Consider the following 12,849-nt stretch of genomic DNA (forward strand, 5'->3'; position numbering starts at 1 on the left):
CCTTGTTTCGCCGTGGAAATGACGCCCATAGACTTGTATGGCGGTGTGCGTTAAAAAAACAAGACGTGTGACAAAAAAAAATTGACGCCCATAGACTTTAATGGGCGTCTGCGACATTTGGCCTGCTGCAAATTTTTGCCGAAACAAAACAGGTCAAATTTGCCCGTCCCTAATAATTAAGCTACATAAATCCATATTGGTAGAAGAACCAATCCTATTGGGTTTATGTAATATTTGAATGATATTCTTGATGATTCTTGATATTCTTGATATAATATTGACTTAAGATATGGTAATAATGTTAATCTAAATCACAGAATGATCCCTTATCCAGAAAAGTCTTTGTCCAAAACATTCTAAATATTAGATTTTGTACCTGTATATGATTTTATTGAATTAGTTACTTTTCTGTTTGCACATTTGTTATTCATTCATCAAATTGGGCATTTTATGTAAAGAGTCTTTGCCATTGCATTATACTCCTAAATATAGAAGAAATGAGCTATTAAATAAATCAGAATTTCCACTAAAACCTTACTAGTCCCACCCATCTGTTCCACTTTCTTCTGGTTAGTTTCCCTGGAGGGGAGTTGGCAGCGCTCAGCAATTTGCACTGTAGGATAGAAACCAATCAGCAAGTACAGGGCATGTTTACTAACACTGGATATAAATATGCCATAGCAACCAATCTGATCTTTGCCATTTTTCCCTTAACTTGTAGGTAACTGTTCAGATCTAATTGATGATTGGTACATTTGTATAATGCAAATTTGAATTATTTTCTAAACAACCTCTTATTGTGACATTTATATTCTCTATATACAGTATATTGTGAGTAGACCAATAAGCTCAGGTTGAATAGCAGTGCTACCCTACTTGTGTGGCTTTAGTTCTGCTTTAATATTAGTGAATGCAGAGATGTGATTGGCTACCCACCTCACAAGCCTACCAATCATTTGAACCACATGGTTGAGATGAGAGAATGGAGAGGATCTATGGAGTGCCCAAAAGAGAGGCCATTTTTAGCCAAGAGTGAAATCAGGCACCATATATTGTTCATCATTGCCTTAAAATAAAATTAGGTATATTTATACATACTTATGCAATATGTTGTCTTTAAAGCAGAAGGAAAGGCTAAAATTAAGTATGCTTTATCAGAAATGTCTTTATCAATACACCAGTAAATCCTCAAAGTAATGTTACCCTGAGTCTTCTGTCAAAAGAAACAACATTTCTTTCCTTCTATTGTGTATACATGGGCTTCTGTATCAGACTTCCTGTTTTCAGCATAAAGGGCTAGGGCTTGAGCATGCTCAGTTTGCTCTTCTCTCCCTCTCCCTCCCTCCTCCCCTCCCTGCTGTAATCTGAACCCAGATCTATGAGTGAGCAGGGAGAGACTCGGGCAGGAAGTGATTTCACATCTAGCTAATATGACAGCTGCTATCCTAAACAAACAGAGAGAGGTTTTAGAGCTGTTTACTCCGGTATTGTAAAGAATTCTGCAGAATAAATATAGTCTTATAGCTTGCAATATTGTGGCTAATCTATTGGCAATAAACTGACTCAGTAGCTTTCCTTCTCCTTTAAGAACCAGTAATATCATAAAGTGATTTCTCTTTTAACATTTAAAGGAGAACTAAAGATATAATCACTGGTGGGTGCCAAAATGTTAGGCACTCACCAGAATATAATTGCTTGATACCCCAGGCCAGTGTTCTACTAGCAGAAAACTGCACCAGCCAGGGGTATTTCTATAGAAGCTAATTTGACTTCAACTGTAGGAACTCTTCTTCTTGTCCTCATATCTTCTTTTCAGTGGGTCTGGGCAGATGCATCCACAGTATATTGAAAAAGCTGGGGGTTTTTTGTCTGCATGCGTCTGTCCTGAACTAAAAAAAAGTTGAAAGCCAAATGGCAACAGTGGACTTGTACAGAAATATTCCAGTCCGGTGCATTTTTTAGCGAACAACAGCACTTGCCCAGGGTGTCAAATAAGCAAATATAATGACATGGGGTGCCAAGCATTTTGGCACCGACCCGTGAATATACCTTTTGTTCTCCTTTAAAGTTGGTATCTTTAAATGAAACTGGTTCTTATTCTATACATTTATAGTTCTTCTTAAAGGCAAAGTAACATCAAAAAATGAAAGTAATAAAAATATAATGCATTGTTGCCCTGCACTGGTAAAACTACTGTGTTTGCTTCAGAAACACTACAATTGTTAATATAAATAAGCTGCTTTGTAGCCATGGGAGCAGCCATTCAAAGGAAAAAGGCTCAGGTTACACAGCAGATTGCAGATAAGCTCTGTAGAACATAATGGTGTTATCTGTTATCCACTATTTAAAGGTTAACTACCCCCCCCAGGGAAATGCCTCATACTCCATACTTACCCCTCGGCGCAGAAGTTCCACGCGTCTATCTTCTGCATCCTCGGTAAGCTGACTGGGTGATCGTCAATTTGCATGTAATTCCGCGCATGCAATGTTGCGCAAACTGCTCCAACTGCGCATTCACAGAAATACTGATCTGGCAGTCAGCTTACAGAGGACGCAGAAGATGGACGCGTGGAACTTCACTGGAAGAATCTGCGCCGAGGGGTAAGTATGGAGTATGGGGCATTTCCCCCAGGTGGGTAGTTAGCCTGGGTGGAGGAGGGAGGGAGGTCTACCTGGGGTGGGGGGTAGGGTTTTTTTCCCCACAGGTTGATTTCTCCTTTAACCTGTGCCATATAGCCTTTTTTCAATTTCCATCATTGCTACACAGCAGCTTGTTTATATGAACTATAGCAGAGTTTCTGAAGTTTTACCAGTGCAGGGCAACATTAAATTATATTTTCATTACTTTAAAACACCTTCATTTTTTGATGTTACTGTTCTTTTAAGTTCTGCAGAATATACCAATGTCTACAGAACATCTTATTTGTATAATGAGTTTGAGTAATCTTGAAGAAAATGTTACCAGTATTGGCAGTATATGGTTGCAGTCGATTATATTTAAATATATACAATCCCTTTACTTTTTTGCTGTTATTATTTCTTTAAAATGTTAAAAATGTTCTTGTTTCTCCAACATTCAAAAGGAATAAAGTACCCTATGTCTCCCTTGCAAGCAAATTTGATCACTAAAAGAGCATTCTTGTAATAAGAGTTATGCAGAAATAAAGAAATAATGGGCGAACGGTTGTAAGATGTTAGCAATAAAAGTTAATTGCTGATTTCAATGCTGTAGAATGAACATTATAGTCATGAACTAATAGATCTTTTTTTCAATGTCTTATTAGGTTGCCTGACATTGCTGATAATACCTTCACTTTAGTGAAACAAGAACAACAGTTCTTTTCCAGAAGATATCGGCAAGCACATCACACCCAAACAAATACCTGTGAAGTCTGACCATTCATGTTCTTTATATAAAGTTTTGAAAGAAACATGGATAAAGCACCATTTTAAAAAGAAGAGCTGGTAAAACTCCATGTGTCTTTATAACATTGTTAGAAGCTAGTGCTTTTTTTTGTATCACCATGGAATCTGGAGACAGCATTTTAGGACAAGAGGCTACCTCAAGGTCCAGAGATTCTGACAAAATACGAAGTCGGTGGACACAAGATAGCTTACCTCTTGTCGCAAGGAACACTTATAGCAGTCAAGAAAGAGAGCTACAACCACAAATTCATCCAGAACATATTGGAAACCCAACATCAGCTCAGCATTTTAGTTCTCTGAAAGTTACTTCACAAATTGATACTGCACATATCCCAGAAAAGCAATATGCTCAGAAGCGCCATGGATCCTATACACCTCGCCATTCACATTCTTTTCCTCAGCATACGCTTCACCAACAAAGATTAGTGCACAGTGCAAAGAGTTTAGAAGTACCAGCCTACCAGTTTCATAGTCATTTACAGCCTGTTCCTTCAGAGGATTTGTTTTACCAAATGCATGGAGGGCAAAGTGCATCATTCTCCAGGAAAAAAAATTCAGGACTTTCTTCTGCTTATAGTCAATATTCACAAAAATCTCTTGAGTCATCAGAAGATTCTCATAAAAAGGATCAAAAACCTAAGAAACCAGGAAAATATATATGTCCATATTGTACTCGAGCTTGTGCCAAACCTAGTGTGTTGAAAAAACATATAAGGTCTCATACTGGTGAGCGCCCATATCCATGTGTACCCTGTGGCTTCTCTTTCAAGACAAAAAGCAATTTGTACAAACATAGGAAGTCACATGCCCATGCAATCAAAGCTGGCTTAGTTCCCTTCACAGACTCTTCTGTATCCAGGTTAGATTTAGATGCTTCTTGCATTGATGTGGAAACAGAAATACATTCTGATGGAGAACAGAGCACTGACACAGACGATGACTTACCTTTGGGCCTGGAAAAAAGCAGCCCAATTCAACTTGATTTGGCTTCCAGAAGTGGAGAGATCTTGGACTCTGGTTTCCATACATCTTCTGAAGAATCAGGAGGCCCCATAAAAGTGCCAATACTAATAATCCCCAAACCTGGCAGTCAGGTATCCTGTGAAAGCTCTTCCTTTATACCATCTGATATATTGCACAGCCATGCAACTATTAAAGCTGATGAATCCCACACAGTAAGGCAAAAACTTGCACTCAAATTGACTGAAAATAAAGGGCAAAATGCTGAGAAATCTTCAAATCTTTTAAGCCCACATAGTAAGGGGAGCACTGATTCAGGTTACTTTTCACGATCAGAAAGTGCAGAACAGCCAATAAGTCCTCCAAACACTAATGCAACATCGTATGAGGAAATAATGTTTGGCAAATTCTGCAGGCCAAGATCTTCTATAACAAGTCAAGAAGCCAACTTATCAATTGTAAATCCTAGTATAACTCAAGAAAACATTTCTCAACTCATTACAAAAAGACAAAATGTGTCAGATCCTAGCAAGTTCCGAAGTCTAAAATCTAGCAGATTTACTGGATTTCACACTTCCAAGAACCAATTAATTGCAGACACTGCTGAAAGTGAAAACAAATTATACTCAGAAATACAGAGCCAACCATCCAGCCTTTTAGCTCCTAGTGATACATCAACACTTACAAGGAGTAACTCAATGCCAACTTGTTCTGGAACAAATTTAAGCATTCCTCCTAATAAAAGAGGAAGTCATTCATTTGATGAACGCATTACAGGTTCTGATGATGTATTTTACCCTGGAACTGGAGGCAATCCTCATCAGCGATTTTTAAGACGGCAGGGGGCATTTGAGTTAGCTGTAGAGGGTCATTCTGAATTTGATCCATATGCCAGGGCGCCCAAAAATGCAGTTTTTTCATACCACAGGAAAACAGCACACGAAAAAACCTTGTCACCTCAAGAAAAGAAAATTACTCCAGGAGAGAGAAGCATGTATGATTTAAATATTTCAGCAGTGCAGCATAAAAGATGGGAAGACTTTGAGGCTTACAAACAGGGATACCGTGATCCACAATTTATAAGTGGAATTAAATCTGGTGAATTCTTCATTGATGGTACAACACCTCCACTTTCTAGATTTGGTATAACAGTTGAAAACAGAAAGCGCAGAAAAGAAAAGAGCGTGGGTGATGAGGAAGATATACCTATGGGTAGTTCACTTGGCAGCCCAATGCTCTCAGACCTCGATATAAAACTTCAGGAGATTGCAAGAGCCGGACTTGTTGTTTCAGGGCAAGAATATCCTTACAGTGGGTCACAAGAACTCTTTGATATTGCTGCTAGATTTCATCATCAGCCAGGTAGTCCCATTTCATTATTAGACGAATCTTCTTCAGTTACAGATCGAGACAAAAATGCAGAAGTAGTGAGTAAAAAGCCCCCGGGCAATGTCATTTCTGTAATTCAACATACAAACTCCTTAAGCAGGCCTAATTCCTTTGAAAGGTCAGAATCTACAGAGCTTCTAGCCTGTCAGCAAGATAAGCCTTCCTCACCTTCCGAAGCATGTGACAGTGGAAATACAATGTCTTCAATAAGTCCAGAATGGACTCAATCTGGGGATATCTCTGATGCTTCAGCAAGACCATCTCCATCTCAGCAATCACAACAAACAGCATATCATATGCCTCCTAGATTAGTCCGCCAGCACAACATTACAGTACCTGAGATTCGTGTAACAGAGGAGCCAGACAAACCAGAAAAGGAACCAGAAATTCCAGTTAAAGAACCAGAAAAAACACCTGAAGAATTCCAGTGGCCCCAAAGAAGTGAAACGCTTTCTCAACTACCTGCCGAGAAACTGCCCCCTAAAAAGAAACGTCTTCGGCTTGCTGATATGGATAACTCATCTGGAGAATCCAGCTTTGATTCCACAGGTACAAGTCTCTCTCGTAGCCCAAGTCAAGAAAGTAATTTATCCCACAGTTCAAGCTTTTCAATGTCATTTGATAGAGAAGAGATACTGAAAGTTGCAACATTTACTAAGCAAGATGAAATAACAAAGCAAACAGAATTTTTAACTGTTCCTCCTGGCTCCTATTCCCTTTCTGTACCCGGCCAACCCCATCACAAAGAAATGAGGCGCTCATCATCAGAACAGATACCATGTCCCAGCCTAACTGAAATTCCTGAAATTCGAAGCAAGTCTTTTGACTATGGAAACCTAACTCATGCTTCAGCTTCTGGGGCCACCACTACTACCTTGTCTCCAAACCGTGAGAGAAAAAAATGTTTTCTTGTGCGACAGGCTTCTTTTAGTGGCTTCCCGGAAAATACCCAGACTGAGCAAGAAACAGCTGGAAATCAAGAACCCTCAGAGCAGGCCCATACATGTCGAAGGTCTTCACAGATTCTATGGCATAATTCCTCTTCTTCTTTATCAGGTTCTATAAGTGTTCTGTCTGAGGATACTGCAAATATTCCTATTGGTACTTCTGCACAACCTACTACTAGTACCTCATCACACTATTCACAGTCTGTTGGTACCCATGATCCTTTACTGCATAAAACTCCTTATGTTCCCAAAAGACATTTACAAGAACAGCAGAATACATTTATCCATCCCGATAAAACTGTATATCCACCAGTGCATAATGCATTTCAGTTACCTTACACTTCTGTCTGTATGGCTCAGTTACCCATTCATCATCCTTTCATGTGGCCCACATGTGCAGATCCTTTGCAGAGGCATTTTGAGCACCATTTACAGCAATTACAAAAGACTTATTTTAAGCAGCCTAGTCAGTCGGACATACACTCGTATTATCTTGATCCTACCCAAGATCTTACTGGAAGTAAATCTGTCAGTTACATGCATGGTGGGGAAAAAAGCTATCATGCATATTTAGAAACCTCTGCACAGCGATCTAAAAATACAGTTTCAAAATTGCAGAGAGACCACAGTGGTGGGTCAAGTGACTCTACTGATCAAAGCCTTCAGATAGTTTCTGTCTCTCAGAGTACTGGTTCACTGCAAAATTTGCCAGGAGCAGTTGTTCCAGTCAGAATTCATACACATGTGCCATCATATGGAAGTGTCATGTATACCAGTATTTCTCAAATTACTCATGCACAGACCAGCAACCCACCAATTGTAATTTGCAAAGTAGATGGTAATACTTCACAAAGAACACTGGCAACAAATGCATCCATGAAAGGTTTGGGATTTAGCATTGCTCAGATGCTAGGCCCTTGTGGAAGTATAGAACATCCCATATGGAAAGTGCCGCCAGCATTTGATTTAGACACTGCAATTCCATTGTGTCTGGCTTCTAATTCAGATAGCGTAGCTACATTTGGAGCTGGCAAACGCATGCTTTCTCCAGCCAGCAGTTTGGAACTTTTTATGGAAACCAAACAGCAAAAACGAGTGAAAGAGGAAAGGATGTATGGACAAATTGTTAAAGAATTAAGTGCAGTAGAACTAACTAATTCAGACATTAAAAAGGATCTGACACGTACCTCAAAACCTCAGTTGGTAAGGCAAGGACGTACAACAGAGCAGAAGGATAATCTCCCTTCTATAGGATCATCACCACCACTCTTATCCTCAGACTCACCACAGAGCATATTACTAGATGTGGCTGAGTCCAAGTCAAGTGACAGTCCCGAAGGCAGAATGTCACCTGATGAATTGTATGATGAGGAAACAGCATCAAATATGAGCCTGAGCCCACAGGGTACACCATGTGAATTTTTTGAAGAAAACCCACTGAAGAGTCAAAAGAAATCAGTTAGTATTTTGGGTCTCAGTATAGCAGATGGAGCCACTATTGGTCCTCTAAAAGATGGCTCAGAATTGCATAATATTCTTCAATTCCCAAGCTTACGTACACTTACCACTGTCAGCTGGTGCTTTCTAAATTATGCTAAACCCAGCCATGTGGAACAGACAACACTGAAGTCATCTGTTTATGCTTCATGGTGTATAAGCTCCTGCAATCCCAACCCTACAGGACTTAATACCAAGACTTCTTTAGCTCTTCTTCGATCCAAGCAGAGGAATGCAGTAGAAGTATATACCATTGCTGCTATGAATAGATTTGGAGCTGGCAAATTAACATCATCAAATGTTTGGAAGCAACAATTTGCACAGGTAATAACATAAGCATTTGTATAAAATTAAAGAACTGATAGGATAGGAAATAGATAAACTGAATCCATATCCATAAGAGTTAATTGAACTGATTTTTATATATTCATATGAATTAATCAGAGGGGTGAGAGGCATTGAAGAAGCATTTTTAGTTGACTTGCTTAAAATCAATGTGGTAGCCCTGAATATATCTACTTACCTACTGTTATATTTTTTAAAATTTGACATTTACTTAGGAAAAAACAAGTAAGGAAGGGGTTTTCACATTTGCAATTGTATCTCTGCATGTTGCCTTTAAAAAAACTTGTGTTGGCCTTTCGTTTATATTGGGGATGGTAATTGTTGCTGTGATTTGTGCTGATCTCTGACTGGCTGGTATACGCTCCAGTATGTCAGTTACAATAATTATTGACAAGGTAACCTTGTACCTGGGCAGCAACCCATAGCAACAAATCAGTAATCTATGTTTTTTTCAGGCAGCTGAATATAAAATATTTGATCAGTTGCCATGGGATACAGCCCAGAAGTAGATTTGCCCAGTATAAATGAGTCCAACACAAAAGGCACATGAGTGAAGAGTATGTAGTTTGGGCATTTTTCTTGTTTCTTAAATAAACCCTGTTCTTAATGTGTCACATAAAGTCACTGTGCAGTTCTGAAAAACACAAAATAATGCAGAGATTGAGTTTCAATAGAATATTGCAGAGTGTATTATAAACATATTCTTTGTTATTTGTACTTTTAGATGAAACCTGAACCATCCTTACTTGTTAGCAGCAAATTGGAAAAGAAGGCTGCTGGAAACAGCAAAGAAAGGACAAAAGGAGAGTCCCATGGAGAGAAAGACATTTCTGCTAAACAAACAGAGCCAATGCGGATTAAAATCTTTGAAGGAGGGTAAGATAACATTGCATCATATAAATTGCATCATATAAATTTGCTTTGAAAAAGGTTGCATCATTTAGCCAAGACCAAATCATAGTTCACTTATTTTAACAGTTCAGTGTGAAAATAAAAACTGGGTAGATAGGCTGTGCAAAATAAAAAATGTTTCTAATATAGTTAGTTAGCCAAATATGTAATGTATAAAGGCTGGAGTGACTGGATGTCTAATAAAACAGCTAGAATCCAACTTCCTGCTTTTCAGCTCTATAACTCTAAGTTAGTCAGCGACTTGAAGGCGGGCCACATGGTACATTTCTGTTCAGTGAGTTTGTAATTGATCCTCAGCATTCAGCTCAGATTCAAAAGCAGCAGAAGTGACCCTTGTGGCCCCCCCTCAAGTCTCTTGATTGGTTACTGCCTGGTAACCAGGGTAACCAGTCAGTGTAAACCAAGAGAGCTGAAAAGCAGGAAGTAGTGTTCAGACTGACATGTTATACATCAAATCACTCCAGCCTTTATACATTACATTTTTGGCTAACTAACTATATTAGAAACATTTTTTATTTTGCACAGCCTATCTATTAACCCAGTTTTTATTTTTACACTGAACAATTCCTTTAAGAGTACCACAAAACACTTTGGTGCATTGTAATTTTTTTTACCAAGCAGTAACTTTTGCGATGCCAAAACAAAAAATGGTTTATGTTGATTTATTTTATTGCTATATTCATTTGTTTTAGAACAGAATAGAACAGAATAGCTACTTGTTTATTTTGGGGGATTAATAATTTTGTGACACATTCCATAGACATTGTCCCCTGGCCTGTGATATCATGCGCCATGTAATTAGATGCAATTTGCCCATTTTTGCATACCTCAAAACAGGGCACTTGTTTTGAACTGGACTGCCCCTTGAAAAACCAGACTGTCCAACTCAAAATTGGACAGGTGGTGATACTAAATAATAACAATTAAAGGGTATGCCAGGTTTTTTATTTACATTGCAGCATGTAGTATTTTTGAGAGCAGCTTATCAGTGAGGATGCTAATTACAATTAATGCTGGTAATTGTGGGCAATTTCTGGATCTGATTTTAATTGTGGTTATTGAACTTAAGGGCTATTACTGGTATTCGGTTATGCGTGTTTCCAACGCATGCTGAGAGCAAAAAATTCATAAATTGCACTCTATTCTATTGGCTTCTGAATACATGACAAGCACAAGAAAATGCAGCATGTTGCATCTAATCAAGCGCAATGAAATGCAAATGGAGAAAAATGCATCTTAGAACTCTCATGAGTACTTCCAAGCCAACTATAATTATCGAATGCATTTAGGTGTGCTCAAACATGCACACACATATGACAACACACTAACAGGGGAATGTATTAAAACTCATTAATGGAGTTTTTGCATGAATAAATTTAATATAGGTTATATGAACCTGGAAAACATTGAGACATTTTCTGCCAGCTGAAGCAAATTTATAACTTGGACAGTGTATTTAATAAAAATTCTTACAGAAAAAGTTATTTTTGCTCTAAAAGAATGCCACACCTTCAGTTATGCCTTAATAGTGCACTATGCGCAATTAAAATTCCCAGTGCAATTAATTTTATTCTTATTTGTGCAAACTTTTTTTATTTTTTTTGGCTTATAAGGTAGGCGTTATTTACAGGGCTCCCTTGTATCCATCTGTTCTGTGCTTTGCATTTCTAAAAACAGAAGCAACCAGCATTTTTGGAGAACGGAATATAGGGTAGCATTTAGCTGATCAGGGCCCCCCCCACAACTGCTGTTACATAACAAGAACAAGAAGTTAGATGTGGAAAGCTGGAGGGCCAATGTCTGATATGCTACAGGATGTTAAAAAAAAACCCTATTCCTCCATGTGTTTTGTTGCTCTTCAGCTAATGCAGGACCAGTAAAACCTTGCCCTTAACTGGAGCTAATTGATGGTCTGGGGTTAAAAAAATACTTTTTAAAAATCCATTCGTCAGCAAGCCAGGGCAATCCATTACAGATTTCATTGTGAATTCTATCCTGTACAATAGTTTGAGCATCTTCGTTCAAAATAAATAATGCTTTGTTTAGCTTTTAAGCATATTGTTTTAATGGTTTATAACAGTCATCAGTACCTTGTGAGAAAAAAAAATCTGGTGTTGCAAGAATCATGGTAACATTTGAATCAAGTCTTGGAATTTCTCATCAACAGTTTCAAATCAAATGAAGACTATGTATATGTAAGAGGAAGAGGCCGGGGGAAGTACATTTGTGAAGAATGTGGCATTCGCTGCAAAAAGCCAAGCATGCTGAAGAAACACATCCGCACCCACACAGATGTGAGACCTTATGTGTGCAAGCTCTGCAACTTTGCCTTCAAAACAAAAGGTATGTACCGAAAATATTCATGATGTTTGTTTTTTCTGTGGGTAAACCATTAAAGGGTTGTTCACCTCTAAATTTAATTTTAGTATAATGTAGAGAGTGATATTCGGAGACAATTGGTTTTCATTTTTTATTATTTGTTGTTATTTAACTTTTTATTCATTAGCTCTCCAGTTTGCAATTTAAGCAATCTGGTTGCTAGGGTCTAAAGTACCTCAGCAACCATGAGGTACTTTGAGTAAGGGGCTGGAATATGAATAGGGGAGGGCCTGAATAGAAAAAAGTGTAATTAAAAGTAGTAATAACAGTACATTTGTAGCCTTACAGAGCATTTGTTTTTTAAATGGGGTCAGTGACCCCCATTTGAAAGCTGAAGACGGTCAGAAGAAGGCGGCAAATGGGGGCATAGCCTGATCACCAATGTGCACATTACCTGTGCTTCCATCGAAGGAATCGCCATTCAAGTTTGAAAAATTGGTTTAATTTTCCTTGAATGGACAAATTCTACCCATGATTGGGCGTTTGGGTGGAAGGGGAGGGGACATGGTACTGTTTCAGTTTTTTTACATGTTTTTGGTTAACGGCAAGGCTCAATGGTATAGTAAGCAGAATGTAAATGTTGTACATGCTTAAGTTCCTACTTAAGGTTATACAATGGCAATTACATTGAAGCTGGAATGTGAGGGATTTTAACTGCCCAATCAAATGCAGGCTAGTCCTAGACTTCCCTAAACAACATTATTATTCCATTGCCTTTTTACAAGAAACGCACGTAACAGGCTCCAAAATCCTAGCCCTTAAGAGGCAGTGGGTAAACTGGGCATACCATGCCACATACTCCTCACACTTATCTAGGGTCGTACTGGGCCAACCGGACACTGGGAAAAAACCCGGTGGGCCCCTGACTCTTGTGGGCCCCACTGGCCCAGGTTCACACCCTGCTCCTCCTTTCTCTTCCTGCCGCGACAAGCTGGTCGCGGCAAAAACACTGTGCGCATACGCACAGGATGCAGCCCTGATGGGCCCCGGCCCC

General features: G+C 38.8%; 1 protein-coding gene across 3 annotated transcripts in view; it reads left to right on the forward strand.

The window, feature by feature from the left end:
• Nucleotides 1-12,849, forward strand: part of hivep2.L (human immunodeficiency virus type I enhancer binding protein 2 L homeolog) — a 183,232-nt gene that overhangs the window by 155,828 nt on the left and 14,555 nt on the right. For all 3 annotated transcript variants that reach the window (XM_018263219.2, XM_018263221.2, XM_041562849.1), the window contains 3 exons: nucleotides 3,285-8,543; nucleotides 9,289-9,440; nucleotides 11,644-11,819. In XM_018263219.2, coding sequence (XP_018118708.1) covers nucleotides 3,525-8,543; nucleotides 9,289-9,440; nucleotides 11,644-11,819 — 5,347 coding nt within the window. In that variant the 5' untranslated portion in view covers nucleotides 3,285-3,524. The remainder of the gene's footprint in view (nucleotides 1-3,284; nucleotides 8,544-9,288; nucleotides 9,441-11,643; nucleotides 11,820-12,849) is intronic.

Source organism: Xenopus laevis, chromosome 5L (assembly GCF_017654675.1).
Source record: "Xenopus laevis strain J_2021 chromosome 5L, Xenopus_laevis_v10.1, whole genome shotgun sequence".
Taxonomy (NCBI): domain Eukaryota; kingdom Metazoa; phylum Chordata; class Amphibia; order Anura; family Pipidae; genus Xenopus; species Xenopus laevis.